The sequence below is a fragment of the Taudactylus pleione genome, unplaced genomic scaffold (genome assembly GCF_031769625.1).
Source record: "Taudactylus pleione unplaced genomic scaffold, aTauple2 ptg000437l, whole genome shotgun sequence".
NCBI classification, from domain to species: Eukaryota; Metazoa; Chordata; class Amphibia; order Anura; family Myobatrachidae; genus Taudactylus; species Taudactylus pleione.
Window position 1 is genome coordinate 3,905,975 of NW_028284839.1, and position 24,257 is coordinate 3,930,231.

At 45.8% G+C, this 24,257-nt stretch overlaps 1 protein-coding gene across 2 annotated transcripts in view; it reads right to left on the bottom strand.

Moving 5' to 3' along the window:
• The window catches only part of NPHP4 (nephrocystin 4), a 376,954-nt gene that overhangs the window by 225,050 nt on the left and 127,647 nt on the right, over positions 1–24,257 (bottom strand). For both annotated transcript variants that reach the window (XM_088447716.1, XM_088447715.1), the window contains exons 8-9: positions 16,771–16,955; positions 13,275–13,401 (exon numbers count right to left, since the gene is read on the bottom strand). In XM_088447716.1, the coding sequence (XP_088303842.1) occupies positions 13,275–13,401; positions 16,771–16,955 (312 nt within the window). The remainder of the gene's footprint in view (positions 1–13,274; positions 13,402–16,770; positions 16,956–24,257) is intronic.

Sequence of the window (24,257 nt, forward strand, 5' to 3'; positions counted from 1 at the left end):
TGCGATCAGGTGGAGGTGGGCTGGATGCAGGTGGGGTGACTATGTCTCTGCAGCTTGCACTAAGGGCCTGATTCAGAGCCGGACGCTATTTGCGGTCGTTCGTTCTGAAAAAAGGGGTGGCTATTCAAATGAAGCGTTCGCTCTTTGCGGTCTGTTCACGCCTCTATGTCTGAACGAGCGAACAAAACTTGTGGTCGTTTTTTTAAAAAATACGCCCCCTGGCCGCTCGCATCCTACGTCATGTCCGCTATTTATTAGATTAATCGAGTACATCGACCAGCGTATGAATTGCTCGCTATTCTTGTGGTTGGTTTTTCCTACCGCAATCTTGCGAGCAGTTCTGACTGTAAAATAACCCAGTGACGTGGTCAATGACGCTGCTGTATTAATTATGCACACCCATAAAACGACCGTTTTGACCTTTAAGCACGCCTGCGTTCTGATCTCCACTCCCCGTTTTCAAGCACCTTCCCCTGTTACCACCCACATACGCCTCCTCCTGTCACTCAAAATAGCAGGCATTCGCTGTTTAGCGAACAAACGATTTTCGGCCGCACTGACTGGTTCGCGCATGCGTATTACGATCCGTACTCATGCGCAGTTGGGCAAACATCGTTCTGAACGAACGAGCGGCCACTTACGAGCGGCTCTGAATCAGGCCCTATGTTAGAAAAAGAAATGCACTTCCTGCTCATGCTTTAGTGGTGGCCCTGTGCTGTTTGTTTGCTGGTGTGTGATTAATACTGTATTTTTTTGCCCGAGAGATTTTTATCTTTCATTTTATACTTTATCATGGAGGACTGGCTTTATATATCTTTCGTATGTAATGAGAGACATAATTATACGTCTAAGAAGCAGTTTAGTGGTCGCGCTTGTACAGGGTACACATAACAGTTCCTTACTTAAGTCAGGAATATTCACAGTATCATTCAATAATTTATATGGCATTTGTAATCTTACCAATTAATGGGCTGACAGATGTCTAATGAGACAGCACCGGTTCATAAAAACAGGTCCTATGTTTCCATAATGTATTTCTTATATTATTAATATTTATATAGGTGACACTGCCTTCAGCATGTCGACCTCAGTGGAATACTTGTGTCGGCTCTAGTTTAAGCACATGAAGTCATTCTAAGCCCTCCGTAACAAAACTGGACAATGAGCCATACAGTACTTACAAGTAAGAAATGGCTTTAAAAGTAGCAAAAACTAATGAAAACCACATTTTTACTGCTTAATAATTGCAGGTATTCTCTCTGGGTCTGGTTCATTATGGATGGCAATTGCAACAGCGTACGCAGATCAGCCCATGGTGCGTACTGTGCATGCACCGCAGTGCGCGTGCGCAGTTAGCATTGCGATCGCACTGCGATTATGTACGCAGATAGAAAGCCATCGCAGAGTGAGTGACGGGACATCAGCGTTTGGGGGGTGGTGACGGGGGAGTGGTTGGAGAAACGCAGGCATTGGAACGCGGTTTCTTGGGCATGCATAAATTAACCACTGCGACGGCATACGCAGCCTGAGTACTCTCTGCGTGAGACGACCGCTGCAATTTCTGAGGTAGGTCAGAGCTGCTGTAATTCTGCATGAGTGTCCGATGTTAGCGATGTATACGCAGGACTGCGAGGTATTACGGATGTGAGAAAGCGGTAGTGGGCGTCTCTATGCAGACTGAGCGGTTGCAACCATTAGCATATTTTCACAGCAGAACTGCGTGCGTAATCGCAGCTGCCATCGCAATAGCAATCCACAATGCATCACACCTTCCAGCCCTGTCTTGGTTCCGAGTTTAGCTTTAATCCATTTTTGGCCTTATTTTCACTTATTTATGTATTGTTATACAATCCTCACATGATCATGGAAATGTTTGTGTTATTTTCTTTTTAAATCCTTCAATAAGAAAAGTTGAAGATATAATTTAAATAAACAATTGCAGGGAATTTCCCACTCTTATGAACAGGGCAAATTTTTCACATTTTAATAAGATTATACAAGAAATAAGAAAACGGGGAACGGCCGCTACCTTCTACCAGATGACAGAATTTTTCAATTGAAAACAGTATTTTAGTACTGAATATAATGTTAGTATACAATATACTTTGCATATATTGGGCCTGATTTCACGTTGTAGGGTATTGCAGAGCCTCAACGGCTGTGCGATAATTTGCTAATGCCGCAGGAGGCGTCTTGTGTGAATAGTCGCCTCCTGCCGGCTTCTGTAATGCGCTGCTGTGTCTGAGGGTGCAGCCATCACATCACATGCATGAACATCGGCCAGAGGAGTACTCAGGATGGCCATGAAATTCCTGCAGCCGGGGCCAGGGAAGCCGTGTTGGAAGATGCAGAAACTGACCTTGGTACATGCCGTTTTCTCAGACGCTGGCTGTCGTTGTCCCTTCTCTGCCTCCAGACGAACATGCTGCGGGCTTAGGGGGCACTGTGACCATCATCACAGACACTGATCGGCACATGGGAAGTACAGATCCTGCACATGCGCTAACAGGGCTGGATTAAGGATTGTGGGGGCCCCGGGGCAACTAAGTTGTGGGGGCCCCATAAAAAAAATGGCCACTGCCAGGGTAAAACACAGCATTCAGAGTGGGGAGACATATATAGATAGATATATATAAATTGAGAATATATATACATGTACATACCATATACATACAGGTGCATAAATATTGGGACATTGACAGAATTTTCATATTTTGGCCTCTATTCACCACCACAATGGCTTTGAAATGAAACAAACAAGATGTGATTTAACTGCAGACTCTCAGATTTAATTTGAGGGTAATTACATCCAAATCAGGTGAACGGTGTAGGAATTACAACGGTTTCTATATGTGCCTCCCAACTTTTAAGGGGCCAAACGTAATGGGATTATCAACTCAAAAGCTATTTCATGGACAGGTGTGGGCTATTCCCTCGTTATTTCATTATCAATTAAGCAGGTAAAAGGTCTGGAGTTGATTCTAGGTGTGACATTTGCATTTGGAATCAGTTGCTGTCAACTCTCAATATGAGCTGTCACCATCAGTGAAGCAAGCCATCATTAGGCTGAAAAATCAAAACAAACCCATCAGAGAGATAGCAAAAACATTAGGTGTGGCCAAATCAACTGGAACATTCTTAAAAAGAAAGAACGCACCGAAGAGCTCAGCAACACCAAAAGACCCGGAAGACCACGGAAAACAACTGTGGTGGATGACAGAAGAATTATTTCCCTGGTGAAGAAAAACCCCTTCACAACAGTTGGCCAAATCAAGAACACTCTCCAGGAGGTAGGTGTATATGTGTCAAAGTCAACAATCAAGAGAAGACTTCACAACAGTGAATATAGAGGGTTCACCACAAGATGTAAACCATTGTTGAGCCTCAAAAACAGGAAGACCAGATTAGAGTTTGCCAAACAACATCTAAAAAAGCCATTACAGTTCTGGAACAACATCCTATGGACAGAAGAGACAAAGATCAACTTGTACCAGAGTGATGGGAAGAGAAGAGTATGGAGAAGGAAAGCAACTGCTCATGATCCAAAACATACCACCTCATCAGTGAAGCATTGTGGTGGTGGTGTCATGGCGTGGGCATGTATGGCTGCCAATGGAACTGGTTCCCTTGTACTTATTGATGATGTGACTGCTGACAAAAGCAGCAGAATGAATTCTGAAGTGTTTTCGGGCAATATTATATGCTCATATTCAGTCAAATGTTTCAGAACTCATTGGACGGCGCTTCACAGTGCAGATGGACAATGACCCGAAGCATACTGCAAAAGCAACCAAAGAGTTTTTTAAGGCTAAAAAGTGGAATGTTATGCAATGGCCAAGTCAATCCCCTGACCTGAATCGGATAGAGCATGCATTTCACTTGATGAAGACAAAACTGAAGGGAAAATGCCCCAAGAACAAGCAGGAACTGAAGACATTTGCAGTAGAGGCCTGGCAGAGCATCACCAGGGATGAAACCCAGCATCTGGTGATGTCTATGTGTTCCAGACTTCAGGCTGTAATTGCCTGCAGAGGATTTGCAACAAAGTATTAAAAAGTGAAAGTTAGATTTAGGATTGTTTAGTTTGTCCCATTACTTTTGGCCCCTTAAAAAGTGGGAGGCACATATAGAAACCGTTGTAATTCCCACATTGTTCACCTGATTTGGATGTAATTACCCTCAAATTAAATCTGAAAGTCTGCAGTTAAAGGACATCTTGTTTGTTTCATTTCAAAGCCATTGTGGTGGTGAATAGAGGCCAAAATATGAAAATTCTGTCAATGTCCCAATATTTATGCACCTGACTGTATAAATATATATATATATATATATATATATGACATTTATAGATAAAGATAGAGATTTAGATAGATATACAGTATAGATAGAGAGTGGGGGGGGAGGGAGGAAGGGACAGGGAGAGAGAAGGAAGAGAAAGAGAGAGTAAGGGGAGAGAGAATTAGGAGAAAGAGAAAGGGAGGGGTGAGGGAAGGAGAGATGGGGAGAGAGTGAGACAGAGAGGGATGAGGAGAGAGACAAGGAGGGAAAAAGGAAGAGATGGAAAGGACAGGAAGGGAGAGAGAGGGAGGAGTCGACATAGAGATGGAGGAAGGGAGCTCACACATTAACCTCTTGTAGCTGCAGAAGGCAACCCATCAGCCTCCTGATGGGGGCGGGCACTTCACTGCATTAAGCCCCACCCCCTACCCGTGCACCCGCGAATCGCGGCATTGTCAACAAGGGGGCAGGGCTTCCATAGACAGACACTGTCGGGTGATTCAGAGGCAGTGGACTGCTGTGATGCTGCCGGACCCGGAACCCGGCCAGGGTTTGTTGGCCAGGTTCCAGCCACTATTTTCATCAGTGTGGGGGCCCTCAAGGTGTGGGGACCCCTGGACGATCGCCCTGTTCGCCCCTCCTATAATCCGTCCCTGTGCGCTAATCAGTAATCGGGAACCATCAGAGTTGTACGCAAATCACTGGGTTTGCGTACAACTCTAAATCAGGCCCTACCATACAGTATAGTGATCAGGATACATACAGTATATGCTCTATTTCTGTATGTAATAAATGCAGGTACACTACGCGCACATAAAATGTGATATGACGCTTTGCAATAAGGATAGAAGTGCATCCTGCATCTTTACCGTTCTAGATTTTGTATGTGGAATCTACCCTGGTAAAACCCCTGGGCTTGCCCAGTCCAAACTCTATGAGAGAGAGAGAGAGAGAGAGAGAGAGAGAGAGAGAGAGAGAGAGAGAGAGATATGAGATAGTGATAGATAGATAGATAGATAGATAGATAGATAAATAACTGGTAATAAATAAATAAATAAATCAGATAGATAGATATGAGATAGATAAATAACTGGTAATAAATAGATAAATAAATGAGATAGTTATATATGAGATATATATGAGATAGATAGATAGATAGATAGATAGATAGATAGATAGATAGATAGATAGATCGATCTGGGATCCAGGCCCATATTAGGAACCATTGGTGTCACTGATCAGCACTAAATGGGCATCAAGCAGATTGGGAGACTAGGGGGTATATTTACTAAAGTGAAAGTTTATAGAAGTGGAGATGTTGCCCATAGCAACCAATCAGATTCTAGCTATTATCTTCTAGAAGGTGCTAGTTAAATGTTAAGTATAATCTGATTTGTTGCTATGGGCAACATCTCCACTTCTAAAAACTCTCACTTTAGTAAATATACCCCTAGTACACTAGTGCACTATGAGCTTAAAAGTGGAAACTACGGACGCATGAAACCTCAGACATCCAGGCTATGTAAGAGCGTTATACTAACTGGGCAATTCTCTATGTGAGCAATTAGCCACTGAAATACTAGTTTTGAGTCCTCAGCATGTTCTGCAAGTCACATGTCGCCTCCCAGTACACATATTGTTCCTCACATCTATCAAAGAGCCCTCTTGGAATTTCTACACTAAGAACTGCTGCACAGACACATCCAGCTCCTAGGGGGTTATCTTTGTTATAGAAATCAAAGGAAAAAAGTATCCTCGGTTTCTGGGTACCACTTCGTCAGTTGTTTCTCATTTCCAGGAATTTAATTCCAGCCCCTCCAGCTTTTTGATCAGCGGGAACTCTACCTATATATGGCTTGTCAGTCGATTCAAAGTGTAGTTCTAGAAGGAACAAAATACTATAGGAAAGTCAGTAGTGCTGTATATGGTATCTCTAAATAAAGGGGCAAGACCCAGCAGAGGATAGGGAAACATGAAGAAGGATATTGCAATTACACACAGTCTGGGGATTGATAGAAATCTAAATGCAAAAGGACACAGGCAATTACGCGTTAGCTGGGAAGAGGGTGAATGTGATAGCACCACAGGCAACTATGTAAATAGACATTACGTATAGGAACGGCAGATCAAAAGGGAAACGGGATATAATACTGAATCTCAAATCCATTGTCAGTGACTTGGTGTGAACTAGATACAGGTTGGCCCAGAATAATGTACAATTAAAAACTAAAATAATCTAAATACTAATTCTATAAATGCTAAATATGTGTTACTACTAGTTAATGAATGGTTAGCATTTAAATTATACTTTATTTTATTCTTTATTCTCAGATGAGTCTAGTAAGTGATCATTTTTCTCGAAAAAAAAAAATTATGGCCAGACCATTGTTTTATCCGACTCACTTCATCCCGAAGTAATTCAGCTTGTGCGTATGGAAAAACCCGAATTCCGGATCAGGATGACAATATATCAATAAACAGTATCATGGCATGGCTGGCACAGTGGGTACCAGTGGCAGATTTTACCTAGGGGCTGCAAGGCTGCAGCCCACCCCGGTAAAATCGGACACCCCTTTGAGCCAGTTGGGTTCTGCATGTGCAATGGACCTGGCAGGCGTTGTGATTCTGGTTCTGGACTGCAGTACGAGCAGTCCCCCTCGTGCAAGAGGGTAGGAGCCGCCATTGGCGGTTACCTTTGCTGCCTCAGGGCACTTGGGTTCTAGGTACTATCCATGCGTAGTATGTATGTTCTCTCCATGTGGTCTTCTGGGTGATCCAGTTTCCTCCCACAGTCCAAAAGCATACTGATTGGTTAGAATACATACTGCGAGCTGCGCTGGAACTAGGACTGATATAATTAAACTTTATCTGTAAAGTGCTATACAGTATTTTGCCACTATATGAGGAAAGGTTATTATTAATAATAATAATAATAATAATAATAATAATAATAATACCAGAGAAAGGGGGAGAGATGTGGTCGTTTCACTCGATTATGTTCTCCATACACAAAGGAAAAAAATTATTTAAAAATGTAAATAATCTCTATATAGTCACTCTATTCCAGGTTGGGTATGAAATACCAACAGCTTAACAGCCGCCGGTTCAAATCCCGACACTGGAAGCCCGAGAGCAGAAAATCCAGATGCCGGCAGGTAAGTATATTAACCCTCCCCTCTCCCGCCCCTAACCCTCCCTTGGGGGTGCCTAACCCTAAGACTCTGGGGGTGGTGCCTAACCCTAAATCTCCCGCCATGGTACCTAACCCTAACCCCCCCTCCCCACACCCTAAAGCTAACCCTTCCAGGGGGGTGCCTAACCCTAAGTCCCCCCTGGGGGTGCCTAAACCTAACCTTCCCCTCGGTTAACAGCTCCTGACGCCCGGCTTACCTACGTTCAGTATGCCGGGCGTCGGGATTTTGGCGTGGGGCTAATGATAAGCGTCGGCATTTAAACGCCTATCTTTAGTCCGATCCCGGATTTTCAGTGTCGGGATTCTGGCGGTCGGCATTCCGGTTGCCGGTATCCTGACTACATCCCCTCTATTCCGAGGTTGCAGTAAGCCTGTGCCGTCGGACAGGGGGCAGCACAGTTGCTGCTCCAGCCGATGATAGCTTGCCAGCACGACAATTATAGCTAGGTGCCTGTCATGATGGATGATACATGAGCCTGGCTGTCCCTGGTTCCCCTCTTCCGGTTTACAGCACTGCAGTCATTGGGAAATGAGATGTCATAACGGCTTATCCCCGATACAGGCTCATGAAAGAGAAGCTGTGAAGAGGAGCCAGTGCCACACCTATCAGCCTGAGTAAAGCCCCAATCCCAGAAATCAAGATGCTAAATAATTAAATATATAAAGGCATAAGAGGGGGGGATGGTGGTGGTAGAATTCCATTTAAACAATGTAGAGACCTATCTTACTTAGTCACATTAGAATTTACCTCTCATTATGTTCTATCAGTCCCCTTCACATGCTCCTTATGTGCCTTCAATCCCCTCCACCTATCGATTATGTGCCATATGTCCCATCCAGAAGCCCCTTATGTGCCACCAGTCCCCTCCACATGTCAATTATTTGCCATCTGTCCCTTCCAGAAGTCCCTTATGTGCCATCAGTTCCCTCAATATGCCCCTTGTATAGTATTAGTCCTTTCCACATGCTCCACACGTGCCATCATTCCCCTCTACATGCCCATTATGCATAACTCACCTCCACATGCCCCTTATATGACATTTCTTATGAGGCATTGGTCCCTACTGTAAAGCCCCTTATGCGCCATCAGTCCCCTTCACATGCCATCTTTCCCCGCCACATGCCAAATATGTGCCATTTGTCCCTTTCAGAAGCTCCTTATGTGCTATCTGCTCCCCTCCCAGATCCCCTTATGTGCCATTAGACCCCCCCCGAAGCACATTATTTGCCAGCAACGTCATCTGTCTCTTATGTGCCATCATTACCCTCAACATGCACTTTATGTGCCATCAGACCCCTCAACATGCCCCACATGTGCCATTAGTCCCCTCAATATGTCAATTATGTGCTGTCAGTCCCTTCCAGAAGCCCTTATTTCCCATAAGTACCTCCAAATGTCTGTTATGTACCATTTGGCCCTTCTCGATGTCCTGCCTGTGCCTTCAGTCCCCTCAACATGTTAATTATGTGCCTTATGTTCTTTCCAGAAGCTCCTGATGTGCTAACAGTGTCCTCCATATGCCCCTTACATGGCATCAGTCCACTCCTTCGCCCTTTATGTGTCATCAGTTCCCTCCATATGCTCCTCTTATGGCATCAGTTCCTTCCACATGCCCCACATGTGCCATCAGTCCCCTCAACATACTAATTATATGCCATTGGTTCCTTCCAGAAGTTCATGATGTAGCATCAGTCTCTTTCACGTCAATTACGTGCCATTGGTCCCTTCCAAATGCTCCTCGTGTGCCATTAGTCCTCTCCACGTCCCCACACCACTGAAATGCTATTAAAGAGGTCACAGCCAAATGTATTGACCAAATTACAATTTGTAAGGCAAAGCTTAATGCTACAGCATACAATGACATTCTAGGGAACTGTGCAGCAAAGAAGAGTGAAGACACATCTGTACTTTGCCTGTTCGCTTTTGCTTCTGTGTTACTTTTACTTTGTTGCTCTTGGGTACGACGCTCAATTACTCTATGGACACCTAGAGCAGAGCTAAGCTGGATCTAAAAGTGATGTCAAAGAATGACTCTGTCTGAATGACATAAAGGCCTTGATGAAAAACACACAAGGAGGCCACACAGTTAAAGTAAGTTGTAGAAGGACATTTACAAACCTATAAATTAAAATTGGCAGTGGTGGTGGTTGGGAGGGGGGTGGTGGATTCCCATTTGATAGAGCGAATGCCATGTGGTACAGACCTGTAAAAGGTATGAGGACATCTTTTCCTTTGAGTAGGTGGAATGGACAAAATACTCAACAATTTTTAAGAGAAGCAGAAACATTTATTGAAAGTCAAACTATATAGGTTCTTACCAGCATTATCAGATCTATGTAGGTAAACCCCACAGATAATCTAAGATTTATTATACATATATTTCATATTGTGTCTATTATGTTCTTCGCGCTACCAGCTGTCACTTTTTATTTTTATAATAACGTGCGTGGAAAATTATTGTACAAATATTTTAACAATTGCTTCAGTATTACCTGCAGCTCGGGTTTGCTGCGCCAGGCTTGTAAACCTCAGCCTGGACTATGATGAGACAATGCTGCAGCTACTAGATCTGGCAGTGCCCCAGCAGAACAGGTGCAGTACAGTACTCACACACCGCTCGCAGTAACATGTATGCGTGAGAGCTGATCACCACCACCGCTGGGTGCCCACTGCATAGTCCTGTGCTCGGTGCTCGCTTCATCAAGATGGCATCAGCCAGTAGTGAATGCAGAGTAGGGCCATAAAATGTGTTCACTAGGGGTCCCCAACCCTGCAAGGTACATTATTATAGTTTGGGTATGGAATGCCAGAGCGTGGGGATCCCGGCGGTCAGAATCCAGACGCCGGCAATCCTGATGCCTACAGGTAAGTACCCCTACCCTAACCCCTAACCGTCCCTCCCCACACCGTAAACCTAACTTCCTCCCGTAGTGCCAACACCTAACCCTTCCCACCTGTGCCTAACCCTCTCCCTAGTGCCTAACCCCTAAACCCCCCCCTACCTAACCCTACTACTTACCGTTGGGATTCCGGCACCGGCATTCTGAGTGCCTACATCCCGACAGACCGTATTATGACTATATGCCGTCATTACAACTGCCTAGAGTTTGGGGGCATTAAAAAGGGGCAATTGCCAGGTCACCCATGAAGTGTGCTCCTGCGTTTTGATTTGTATTTGTTTAGCACCTTTCCATACATCTATATAATAATCAATGCTGATCTGCCACGTCTTCACCACGAGCAGTGGGATCAGGGGTGAGAGCCGCAGAGAGGTGACCAGACCAGGAAAGAGTAGAAACCTGCAGCGTTGAGCCCGGCACAGGGGACAGTATAGCCGTGCAGATCCGAACATAACCGAGCCAGAAGCAAACCGATCATCTCTAATTTAAACCTATAACTATGAGCCGTATTCAATTTGAGCTTAGCCGCGATACTTTTTCGTGGCCTGGACTTTCCGCCTACTTCGCCTGTTTTGTAGGCGGAAAAGCGTGCCCGCTATACCCCGTATTCAATTTGAAAGTAGGCGAAAACGGGACCCGGCGAAACTCAGACGGAAAGTACTGTCAGATTTGGGGAAATCAACCTGACACCCCCCAAAAGATGCTCTGACATGGGGGTTCCCTATGGTACCCCCCGATTTGGCTTGCTGAAGGTATTTGGTGTTTTTAAACGGGCTCAATAGCTGCTAAATAGCGGTTTTCTATACATGGTGCAGAATAGTATTCAGGAGGAATCCACTTAATCCAAGATGTGGAGATGTCAAGCAGCCACACACTATTCCAGTGCAAATGATTTCAACACAGTCTCTAGCATACAGTGCAATTAGAATGAGCTGTTGTTAATCCAGGATATGGTATTAATACTTTGTATTGAGAGTGCTGGAACATCTGATCAGCTATACATCAGCAATATCCCACATGGGAATCATGTATGACAGGGCTGGTCACCGGTCTGATTACTCACATCATGTGTGGCATCTTTTCATTTGATTGATTTTTTTATGAATGTGTTTATGTAATAAATGTTTATTGTTAACTTTTTTAAATCACCGTCCATATTTATTAGCGCTGGTTTTCTTTGCATTTTTCATTGTGTATTTTAGGGTGTGACTATCCCTCTACCAGCAGCTCCTGGGGCAGCGCGTCCCTAATTATCTATTTCATTTTGTTGAATTACTGAGAAAATTGTATGTGGCTTAGAAATGTCATCGGTCATTGCCATCTATCTCAATAAAACAAGATCAGGTGATACATTTCCAGATTTACGCAGAAAATGGTTTCACGGACGAGAAAAAAATACATGTAACAGTATCATAGGCGACGTGTATTTATACTTGGATTTTTCTCCTATCGTGAAAGGCACACAAATCAGTTACAACCAATCGTGGTCACGCCAAGAGCAAAGATATGCATTGTGTTATCAGCAATGAGGGGATCACACTCCTGTTTTTGGCAGCAAGCAGTCCTTACTGAACAAGAGACAGACTGACTATCTCTACCCGCAGCTGTTATTTGCAATTAGTCAGCTCTTTAGCCAAGATGGCCGTGCAGCGTTAAAAGTACTCATTGCACATGCCTTCTTGCAATCAATAAAGGTTGTCTGAAGGTGGAAAATCCCCTTAAGCGATTGCAGTACAGTAGATTCTTGAGGATGATTTGTAATAGTGTGGACGTAATGAGGAGTATAATTAATGACTCAAGAGAATGGACATTGTTTTTACACTTCACCATAAGAATGTCTCCATAATACCTGTCTGATTTGACCTCAACGCTAATGAGATTGAATGAGAGAATTCCAGGATCATGTAAGCAAAATTGCTTTTGGCGGGTAATAAAATCTTCTTCTTAATTTCAGAGATTTTATTTGGTAATAAAAAAATATTTCAGTAGTAAGCAAATAATAAGATTTTACTTGATAACTCAGTAACGTAAATTGTTAGGGGACCGAGCTGATATTCATGAGAATTCAGGATATCGGTTGACATCAAGTAGACGTGGGGCATTATTTCAAGGGGATCGGTATGAAATCCTGCCGGACGCATGTTCAGATCCCGACGCTGGAAGACCGCCAACTGAAGATCCCGACATGTTAAGTATTTTAACTATAACTAACCTTACCCCCCCTTAACCCTCCCCTTAGGGTGCCTAACCCCCCCTTCCCCGCAGCCTAAACCTAAGTCTCCCCGGGGGGTGCCTAACCCTAAGTCCCCACCGGGAGCCCCTAACCTAACTCCCCCCCCCCCCCCCCGCGGCTGCCCACACCAGCCGCTGTTCGGTATGCCGGGCGTCGTGCTCCCGGCGTAGGAAAAACGACAGGCGACGGATTTCAACGCCTGTCATTAGACCGCTGCCGGGTTTACACAGTCGGGAAGCCGGTGGTCGGCATTTCAACCGTCGGCTTCCTGACTGCATCCCATTTCATGGCACTTGGTACCTCCAGCCTCCCTGATGTCACTGGTTCATACTTGCCCACTCTCCTGGAATATCCGGGAGACTTTCGGAGAGCCCAGCCAGCAGAGTAAGCAGCCCTCCCACATACCAGCCACTCCTGCAGTGAAGTAGATGGGGTAGGGCAGTGAATCGCATGTTTGTGGTCCCCGGCATTGCAAAATGCTGTGGTGATGCGAATCACGGCACAACGCCTGCGTATTTCCCCCTTAGGACCTCCTCTTCATGATCACACAGATATGGGTCCCAAAAACATGACACCGCTGTATAAAAATACCAGAAAGACCTTGCAACCATCACCAACAACAACAGACATGCATTTAATTACTGGGTGGTGTGAATGTTATTACAGTACCTTTCCGCTGCCTCCACCGGGCACACAGAAGACGTACTCCAGCTGAAAGACTATGGCAAATCCAGGGTCATTGACCATCTCGGGCAGACGCATACGGCTCCTTAATACCAGAGCTTGGCCGATAGAGCTGGGAGAAAAACAAATGTTATTTTATGTCATATTCCAAAGATTACTTGAGATGAGTTACAACTTTTCCTGAGCAAGTTTAAGATACTGTGATTTAGAGATGTTTTTGTGTTGTGCTAGTGCATTACTGGCGGAGGAACTATAGCTAATCTAGACCTTACATCAAAGCCCAACATTTAAAAGTATTACCCATCATGGAGAAGAAGAATTTACTTTTCTAGGTTTTAAAGGCTTTTTAGGTTTTGCTTTATGTGTCCTTTTTAGGTGATTTGTTGTTCTTTATTTTCCTTTTTTTGATCCTGCAGGCAGAATTAGTTTTTTTTTTCTTTTGAGAAGGAAACCTAAAAGGGCAAACAGCAGTGAAACAAACAAAAAGTACTAAAAGATATATATGATCGAAAATACATTTTATTAAGGACTATACTGCTAATTTTATCACCAAAATAAAGAAACAACAAATTTCAATGCTGGTAAATATAAATGCAAAAATACGATGCTGCTAAATATAAATGCAATAGTACTATGCTGCTAAATATAAATGCAATAGTACTATACTGATAAATATAAATGCAATAGTACTATACTGCTAAATATAAATACAATAGTACTATACTGCTAAATATAAATACAATAGTACTATGCGGCTAAATATAAATGCAATAGTACTATACTGCTAAATATAAATACAATAGTACTATACTGCTAAATATAAATACAATAGTACTATACTGCTAAATATAAATACAATAGTACTATACTGCTAAATATAAATGCAATAGTACTATACTGCTAAATATAAATACAATAGTACTATGCGGCTAAATATAAATACAATAGTACTATACTGCTAAATATAAATACAATAGTACTATACTGCTAAATATAAATGCAATAGTACTATACTGCTAAATATAAATACAATAGTACTATACTGCTAAATATAAATGCAATAGTACTATACTGCTAAATATAAATACAATAGTACTATACTGCTAAATATAAATACAATAGTACTATACTGCTAAATATAAATGCAATAGTACTATACTGCCAAATATAAATACAATAGTACTATACTGCCAAATATAAATACAATAGTACTATACTGCTAAATATAAATACAATAGTACTATACTGCTAAATATAAATGCAATAGTACTATACTGCTAAATATAAATACAATAGTACTATACTGCTAAATATAAATACAATAGTACTATGCGGCTAAATATAAATGCAATAGTACTATACTGCTAAATATAAATGCAATAGTACTATACTGCTAAATATAAATACAATAGTACTATACTGCTAAATATGGGTTGGGGGGGTACAGGATGCTGGCACTCGGGGTCCCAGTGGTCAGAATCACGACAGGGTTAGGATACCAAATACCTGTCAGTAAGTATCCTAACCCTACCCCTCACCCCCTCCCCACTACCTAAACCTAATCCTCTTCCCCTAATGCCTAACTCTAACCCTCCCCCTAGTCCCAAGCCTTAGAGAGGATTTATCTGCAAAGTGAGTGACAGGTAGTCAGCGTTTGGGGGAGGTAATGGGGAGTGGTTAGAAAAATGCTGGCGTGTCGGGACCGTTTTCTGAGCGCGCTCTTGTGAGCCTCAATGTAATCATTCCCAGCTGTGAAGGCCCCTGAGACAGCATAGGGTTACTCAGAGGTTCCATGTGTGACCAATGTTTCCAATGCTTATGTATGTAAGCGGTGGATGCCAGCTGCTGGGCGGGGGCGCCTCTGTGCACAAGTCATCGGCTAAGTCATTAGCATATTTTGGGAAGCCTGCAGCATACATAATTGCGGACGCGACGGCATTTGCGTCCATCTCGCAATCAGGCCCCTTATACGCTTCCATGTCTGTAGGTAGCAGGGGGATAATGTGGCCTCCTCTCTGGGGCACTGTCGCTATACCTTCTGGACCTTATTCAGAAATGGGTGCAAATGCATTCAGAGGGGAAAAAAGAAACAGCATTTTGCCATCTACTCTGAGTTGTCTGCACATGCAGGATACGACCAACTATGTATAGGTAGAAAATGCACCTCCCTCCCCATACAAGTACCAGGAGCAGATGCACCAGGAATACGGCAGGCGGTGTGGCTTCACTGTGCATAAATGAGTATTTAGTACTCTCCTGCTACAAGAGCGCAGCTGCAGCCATTATACATCATTTGCATAATTGGGTGTGCTTTAGATGCATTTGGCGAATCAGGACGCACCCTTCGGCCCACATCAGCAGCAGCTTGCAAATGCGCCAGGGTTTGAGGGAATCGGTATGATTTACCGTCGGACCTATGCCCAGCGGTTGGAATCCCGACAGCGGCATCCCGGCAGAGGAGGAAATCATGATCGTCCAAGGTAAGTATTGTCTAACCTAATTCTACCCCCTAACCCTAACCCTCCCTTAGGGGTGCCTAACCCTAACCTTCCCCCCCCCAGTGCCTAGCCCTAATCCCCCCTCTAAGTGCCTAAACCTAACCCCCCCTTCCCCGCCGCCTCCTAAGTCACCCGGTGGGGTGTCTAACCCTAAGTCCCCCTTGGGGTGCCTAACGCTAATCCCCACCTTCCCCAAGCCTAAACCAAACCTCCCGAAGGGGGTGCCTAACCCTAAGTCCCCCCCCGGGAACCCTAAGCATAACCCTCCCCCCCATGGCTATCCGCGCTCGGCGTCCCTTCGATCAAGATGCCGGGCACTGGTCTCCCGGCACCGGTAAAATGACAGGTGTCTAGATTTAGACGCCTGTCATTTAACCCTCGCCGGGATTAAGCAATCGGGAAGCCGGCTGTCGGGATTAGGTCCGCCGGCTTCCCGACTGCATACCGGCTTGAGCACCCGCAAGTGAAGTCCCACCAAACAGGCACATTTGCAAGCCTTCGGGGTGCCATATTGGATGCATTTAATGCGACACACCCTTTAATGCACTTTGGCCGCGTCTACATGCCCCCTCCCACCCTGTTTTCGTAGAGAGACATAAGTGCAACCTGCCCGGAAAAAAAACAAGCATTGGGAAAAGGTACTAAAGGAAGAAGAGCCACAATCTGCATTTTCATTCCTACTCTGGATGAGATCCTTTATGAGTAAACCCATCCCTTCCGCGTAAGATCGATGCATTGAAATACAACGTTAAACCTCTTATCTGATAATCTCACACGTTGACGGTGAACTTGCTGAGACAAGAGGTGCATCATCATAGACCAGTCTCTGCCCACTGCCCTGCCACCATAACACAACAGTGGGCGATTATTAATTGGCGTTTACACTAAGCAGTTGGCACAGTAATGTTTGACTTTGCCATCCGCTCACTGCTAAATGTATTGTGACTTGGATTAAAAGTAATATCTCATTTGTGTCCACGCACCTTAATGTTTGATTGCTGGTTTGTCTTTTCTTTATGTTGAAAGTAGACTGTCCTGTCGTTACTCTATTCTCTGGAACAACAACTACAACTTGCGGCTGCTGTACAAACCCCCAGCCATTGTGGACACCGATGTGCAGCCTTCGCTCTTGTATTATCACAGAGGTTCCATCAGTTATGGAATTTACCTAGAGAGACATCATCACTAGTTAGGCATGGTAATAACTAGGTATGATACTAGGGTAGGGTTTACAAATCACCTAAATACACATATTGTTTCTCCCATTAGCTACTCTTCAAACAAAATCATTAGGAGGGTCATGAAGAGGGAGATGTACCAACCCTCTTAAAGAGTAGAGAAGTTGGTCATATCGACCCAGGGCCGTAGCTAGGGTAGTGCAGCCGGTGCCATGGCACAGGGCACCACAGGTCAGGGGGCGCTGTTTGGGCCTCTCAAATTTTTGTTTATTATCATTCTTGCTTGTAGCTTCCTCTTATTTCATCCCCAGCATCTCCTGGTCTCCCCTATCTCTTCCCTGGCCATTCCCCATGAAGTCATGGCCATTTTTTGGGTTAATTATGTCCCTTTGAAAAATGAGGGGGCGCCAATGCTCTTTCTGGCACAGAGCACCAGAAAGTCTAGTTACGGCTCTGTATCAACCAATCAGCTTGTAGCTAGCATTTATCAAGTACATTCTATAAAATGATAGACAGAAGCTGATTGGTTGCTATGGAGAACTTCTCCACTCTTTAGTAGGCTAAGGGGTCTATTTACTAAGCAGTGTTGGGAGACAGAGTGAAATGAGATAAGGTGCCAGCCAATCAGCTCCCAACTGTCATCTCACAGGCTGTGTTTGAAAAATGACAGCTGGGAGCTGATTGACTGGCACCTTATCTCATTTCACTTGTCTCCTAACACTGCTTAGTAAATAGACCCCTCAATCACTCTCTATATATTAAAATGTTGCAGGCATTCAACATACAGCTCTCCATGGTTATCCCACTGTCACATCTCCTGATCACACAGGGTTGAGCACTCATTGTGTTAGTGGCTACTGAGCGAATTTTACAATAAAAAATAAATAAATGGTGAGTTGGAGGCACATTAAGAAACGTGCAGGTCGGCTTCATTAGCATATGCACGCGGTTTGCACCAAGCCTTTACCACATACACACAAAAAAAAAGAGAGAATATTGTAGCTGGCCCCTGAAGGACTGTACCAGACTGCAGGCAAGGAGAAAAGAAGGCAAAAGTTCAAATGGAGTAGAACATTGATTGAGGAAGCTTCTACAAACTTTAGAGACCCATCAAACTTGGGTGTCTTAGGTATCTGCAAATGGAAGAAGGCCATGGAGCCGGAGTGTGATTTCCTGGATTGGGACACAAATCTGGAACAGCAGAAGGAACAGGCAAAGCATCCATGTGCGGCACAAGGATCTAAGCACAATGCATAATATAAAGCCTCATTACTTTCTTGTTTATCTATAGTGCTCAGTGGCGGGCTGGGCCGGGGGGCCGGGTGCCATGTGCCCCCCGGGCCGCAGCGCCATGCGGGCCGTCTGTGTCTCTGTGACACAGGCTGCATCGCGTGTGTAGCGCTGACCGGACGGAGTTCGGTCGGTGCTACGCTGACTAACACACAGCCGCCGACTGCGGCAGTTGTGTGTTTGTTTTGATCAGCAGCCAATGAGAGTCTGACAGACACTCATTAGCTGCTGCTGCGCCCACTGAAGGAGCCGCTCCATCTTCCGGCTCCCGCAGTGGGTAATGGGAGAGACGTCATGACGTCTCTCCCATAATGCAGAGCGGCCCGGCCCGGGAGGACAGACGGAGGAGCGGATGGCGGCGGCGGGAGCGGGGATACGGGCAAGTGGTTTTTTTTTTATTACGTGTGTCTACTGGGGGGGGGGGCTGGCACTACAAGGGGGAGACCGCTACTGGGGGCACGGCAAGGGGGGGACTACTACTGCTGGGGGCTACAAGGGGGGGGACTACTACTACTGGGGGCACTACAAGGGTGGTACTACTACTGGGGGCACTACAAGGGGGGGGATTACTACTAGGGGCACTACAAAGGGAGGGGACTACTACTAGGGGCACTGCATAGGGGGGATGGGACTACTACTAGGGGCACTACATAGGGGTGAGGGGACTACCACTGGGGGCACTGCATTGAGGGACCACTGCTGGAGGATCTATATAAAGGGCAATACTGGGGGTACTGCATAGGGGGAAGACTTCAACTGGGGCCACTATTTAAGGGGCACTGCATAAGGGTTACCACTATTGGGGGAACTGCATGGGGGGTGGACTGCTACTGGGGGCACTGCATAGGGGGTACCACTATTGGGGGCACTATATAAGGGGCTTACTACTGGGGGCACTGCACAGGGGGGACCACTACTGGGGGCACTATATAAGGGACTTACTACTGGGGGCACAAGGGGCACTGCACAGGGGGGACCACTACTGGGGACACTGTATAAGGGGCACTGCATAGGGGGGATCACTACTGGAGGCCTGCATAAGGGGGTCCTCTCCTGGGGCACAGGGGGGCACTGCGACAGCCCTTTAGTTTTACTTTACATTAATCCCATATGGACCCGCCTCCTCCCTGGAACACCTTGAAGGGGGGGGGGCACCGTAGCACACACGTTCTTCAGGCACCCTGGCTACACGCTACTCCTCTGCCAGGGCCGCCTGCATGCATTTGCCCCCCAGGCTAAAAGTGGCCAGCCAGCCCCTGATAGTGCTGTAGAAGTTCTTTCGGAGAAGGATTTCAGGCAGAATCCATTTTCTCAGTGCCAGAGTACAGTTCTACAGGACATGGATCTAGAACCATCAGCCATCAAATACAAAGTATCAAGGGTGCAGAGCCTAATGCACTGGTAGTGTTAGCCAGGGAACCCTGCAAGGAGGTTGGACCCTGCTGCACCGGGAACGCAGGTCACTGCCTTTTGTACTGGGTAATAGCATGATAGATTGGTGGTAGATTATGCATACACCACAGGGATTATGCAAAGGAGGTTCAGGAACAAACCCAGGGTCAGTACACTGGGAGGTCACATACAAGCCACAGGGATAATGCGGAGAGGAGTCACAAACATATGAATGCTGAGAGGTCACGGATAAACCAATGGGAGATTAGTGGAGACATTGGAGCTAGGTATGATCATAATATTCTGGCAGCCATCTGTAGTCAGAGTGATGCCTAAATAGGGAAGCCGAATGAAATTCACACAGCCCACCTCTGTGGTGACAGCAATCATATGACCGCAGGAATAAAGCCAGGGAAGTGCCGTGTGCCCAGCGCTAGAGCAAAGGGGAATAGTGCCGGTAAGCAAGGGCCTGGCAAGATGCCGAAAGAGCTATTGCACATAGGTCCTGATTCAGAGATGTACGCTAACCATCGATGTTTAGGGGTCTGCGCAGAACGGGTCCTGCCATCTTGCTCACAGTCCCCCCCCCCCTTAGCTGCATCAGGATTGACATGCGGCAGTGATTGGGGGGGGGGTTTCTGGCCCTGTAAGTGACCAGGCACGGGCAAGGCTGAGGTAAACTTCGGTTTGCTCAGCCTGGCCGGTGATCCGAGGCAGCGCCTATGGACGCTGCACTCAGATCGCAGATGCACGCAGGAAGCATCCATGTCCTACATACACCTCCTGCTGCATTTGCATTATGGTGGACGGTATTGCACAGCCGCTTCTGTGCCGCTTTGCAATAAGGTCCACCTGTGAATCAGGACCATAGCCCTGGGAGGTACAAGTATCACTCCAAGTACAGCATTCTGCAGCACTATTTACTCTAAACTTTGTGTGGAGACCCCAAAAGGTGTAAGGAGATGGGTGGGCTAGGCAGAAATGTACAATATCCAGTATAGGCTGGTTGAAGATGTAGGGGGAATCTATCTTCTGATATGTTTGGCTTGATCCCATTATTACGATATTGGCACGGCACTGGTAGAGAAGTAATTTCAATTAGAGTCCCAATGCTAAAGGTGAAACCCTTGTAGCCAGTTCCATAGTACAAGAAGGGTGCCCTCTGGTTTGACCAATCCCTTACCATGGAATCGTGTCCCAAGGTTCAGCCAAGACACTCATGAAAGCATTATCTAAAGTGCCAGTGTCATTGCAAATTCCTTCCCTGGGTACAGCAAGGTGTGTTCTCCCAGTCATTGGACAGGACAGGTGGGCCCGAACAGTAATGGAGACAGCCCTCATAGAGCTGCCCTTGGAGCCTGCGAGTATAATTTCTATGGGCCTTGATACTTCATGAAAGAAGAAAGAGAGACCTTGGGATAAGATATTACTAATGGTGCATAGACACTGTCAGACGAACGATGAACGATTGTCACAGCGCGCCGGACACCGGCTGTCACTTACCGGATCCGGCGGCGCTGGAATGCGGACAGCGGGCAGTGTGTCCCCGGTGCCCACTGTCCGCTGCTGTCTCTCCCCCAGCGACTCACTGCTGTCTCTCCCCTGGCGGCTCGCCACTGTCTCTCCCCCGGTGGCTCTGTGTGCAGGCAGACGCGGCTCTCATAGGGACGTGCGCGCTGCTCTGCTGTAGATTTAAAGGGACAGGTGCAGGAAGTAGATGGCGCTGATTGAGGCTGGTTGGACCCTGACCTATTTAAGGAAGTTCCTGGGATTGCTTCAGTGCCAGAGTATAGGCTCCATTACCTTACTCCAGCGTTCCGGTGTATATCTTCTAAACGTTCCCGACCTTTGGCTTACCTGTGGCTCCGATTTTGCCTGATCCTTGGTACTGCGTTTATATCTGGTTATGACCTCGGCTATTCCCTGTGACCTGCTTTTGGTCTGCACCCTGGTACCGTATTGTCTGTATGGTCCTGACCCGGCTTGTCGACTACGCCGAATATTCTCTACGCTCCATGCAGAGTTTCCCAGCACCTGTATAGGGGAACCTATCCTGGGGCCGCGACCTGTGCGTCGGAGGCAGCCAAGTCCATAACTTCTTGCGAGGGTCCCTGGTGAAAACCGCCGGCACATTAGACTCTGTGCCTCAGGAATAGGTCACGTTGCATCCATAATCTACCCGAGAGTTGTGATGATGAACTACGAACGACAGACGATTTGATAGATTTATACCAATGATTTCATGAACTACGAACGATTTTTGACAGTATTAAAATGAATGAAAATCTGACAAATTAGACTGCAAACACATCTGATGTCCGATATCGTTATCTGACAGACGGGAACGCGCATCGTTTATCGTTGCAGGGACACATGTCAGATTTTCTTTCAGATATGAACGATTTTTAAAATCGTTATTGTACAAATCTGAAGGAAAATCTGACCACGTGTATGCACCATTAGAGAGCATGTGTCATTTATTTATTAACAGTCATTTATATAATGCACACATAGGGGGTCATTCAGACCCACTCGCGAGCGGCAGTACGCTCGCAAGTGGGTCGATGTTCCCCACTGCGCATGCGCACGACGGAGGGAGCTCCGTCGTGCGCATGCACCAGACCCGACGAGCGAAGGACTTTCCTTCACTCGGAGTGTCTCATCAAAGGGGGTGTGCGGTCGATGGTGACTGACAGCACGCCCCCTTTGGTGGGCGTGCCGGGGGCGCGCCTGCCAGATGGAGGTGTTCCCAAGGGAACGCCTACCGTCTGAAGCCTGCCCCACTGACATCACTAGTGATGTCAGTGGGAGTGATTTTGGCTCGGATAGAGCCAAAATCACTCCTGGCCTTGCGGTTGAGAAACCCAACCGCAGGCTTTCACTCGCAGTTCCGATCATTTTGCACGCTCGTATATGCTGTGGGTGGTGACCCACAGCTATACGAGCATCCAGGAGGACGCTCCATAATAATGGAGGTGGGCCCTGATTCAGAGCGAGCGCTCTGGTCAGAGCGTCTGGCTCTGAATCAGGGCCATATTCCGCAGCACTTTACATTCAGCTATAATGGCATATTATTTGTTATGTTTGTTGTTTACGTAAGTAAAATACATATTAATCTAAAAAAAAAAAAGATTATTTTTTTTTTTTTTTAAATAAGTTCTGCAAACAAATTACACGGAAAGTTTTTGCATTACTTTAAGTATTAGATAATGTCTGAAAAACACAATTCTGCCAGAGAAAGTAGTGAAGTATAAGGATGTTCCTGAAATGATTTCTGTATCTAAGATACTACAGAGACAGCCTTGAGAGGAGCTCAGACACTGCAGACTTTGCATACACCGCACGTAGTATGTCAGTCTACATGTGTACTCGTCTGATTCTCACATCTGATAAAGTTAAGCCTGTGAAATAGCTAAAAACAAACCTAAAATACGATCTCTTATTATTTATGTAGCGAATGCTGCTAGCAAAACAGACGTTAGAAGACACAAGCTCCTAACACAAATCAGTTACACAAGGCATTTGTACGGTGCTTGGGTCTGGAAAGCCTGTACTCTAATAGCGGAGGTGATCTGTTCATATCAAGGAGGCAAAAAGAACTTTCTGGGGTAGATTCAGACCCGGACGCTAAGCTGCGCTCTCTCGCTGCCAAAAGGGGCCGGGTATGCAAATTACACGATCGCACTGTCTGGGGTAAGGACGCCCTCTGTGTCTTAAGAGAGCGACGGCAGTGAGCGCACGGCGATCTAAAGACGCCCACTTTTCTTTCTTAGCACACGTCATCTCCAGGAAGTGTGTGATTAATCAGAACCATCGAGAGCCATCGGAGCTGCACGCAGCACTTGAGATAGACCCTACCCCACCGCAAGCACTGCGATCACGGCAGGCTGAAATACAACCAAGTGACGTGTACAATGACTCTTCCATGCTAATTATGCACATCCATAAAACTCTGTTTTGATGCCCAGACACGCCTGCGTTCACAGCACCACTCCCCCGTTCACAAGCACCTTCCCGTTACCACCCACAAACGGTGCTATCTGTCTCTCAACGTAACGCTCAGTCTTTGTGTTAAGAGCGCACGATTCCCGATCGCAATGACTGGTTCGCGCACTGCGATGCATACGCGCCAATCGTCCATAGCGTACATCTGCGACTTATCGTCAGAGTCTGAATCGGGCCCTCTGCGCTTAGCATATGCCAAAAGCCTTACGGCCTCGTATAATGTGGTGGGGAGCAGGTTTTCTTAGGGTGAGGCATGACACATATATGGAAGATATGAGCAAAGTCCATCATGTGTACTCTTATTAGGCATGTAGCTATTTGTGGAAGAATTCAAAATGGGGCCTTCTCGTGCCTTATCATATGACTGTGACTATACACATATGCTGTGTGCATTTTAAACACTACTAGATCAACCGAGAAGCCTGCGAGCAGGGCCCCCCACCTCTTTGTCTGTCTGCCATTACCCAGTCTTGTTTTATTACCGTTCTATTACTGTTTTGTAAAGCTCGACAGAATATGCAATATAAATAAAGGTTATTAAACAAATAAAGAAGGCAATTGCAGGTATGGAATATTATCCGTAATCACACCAATCTTTTATCACA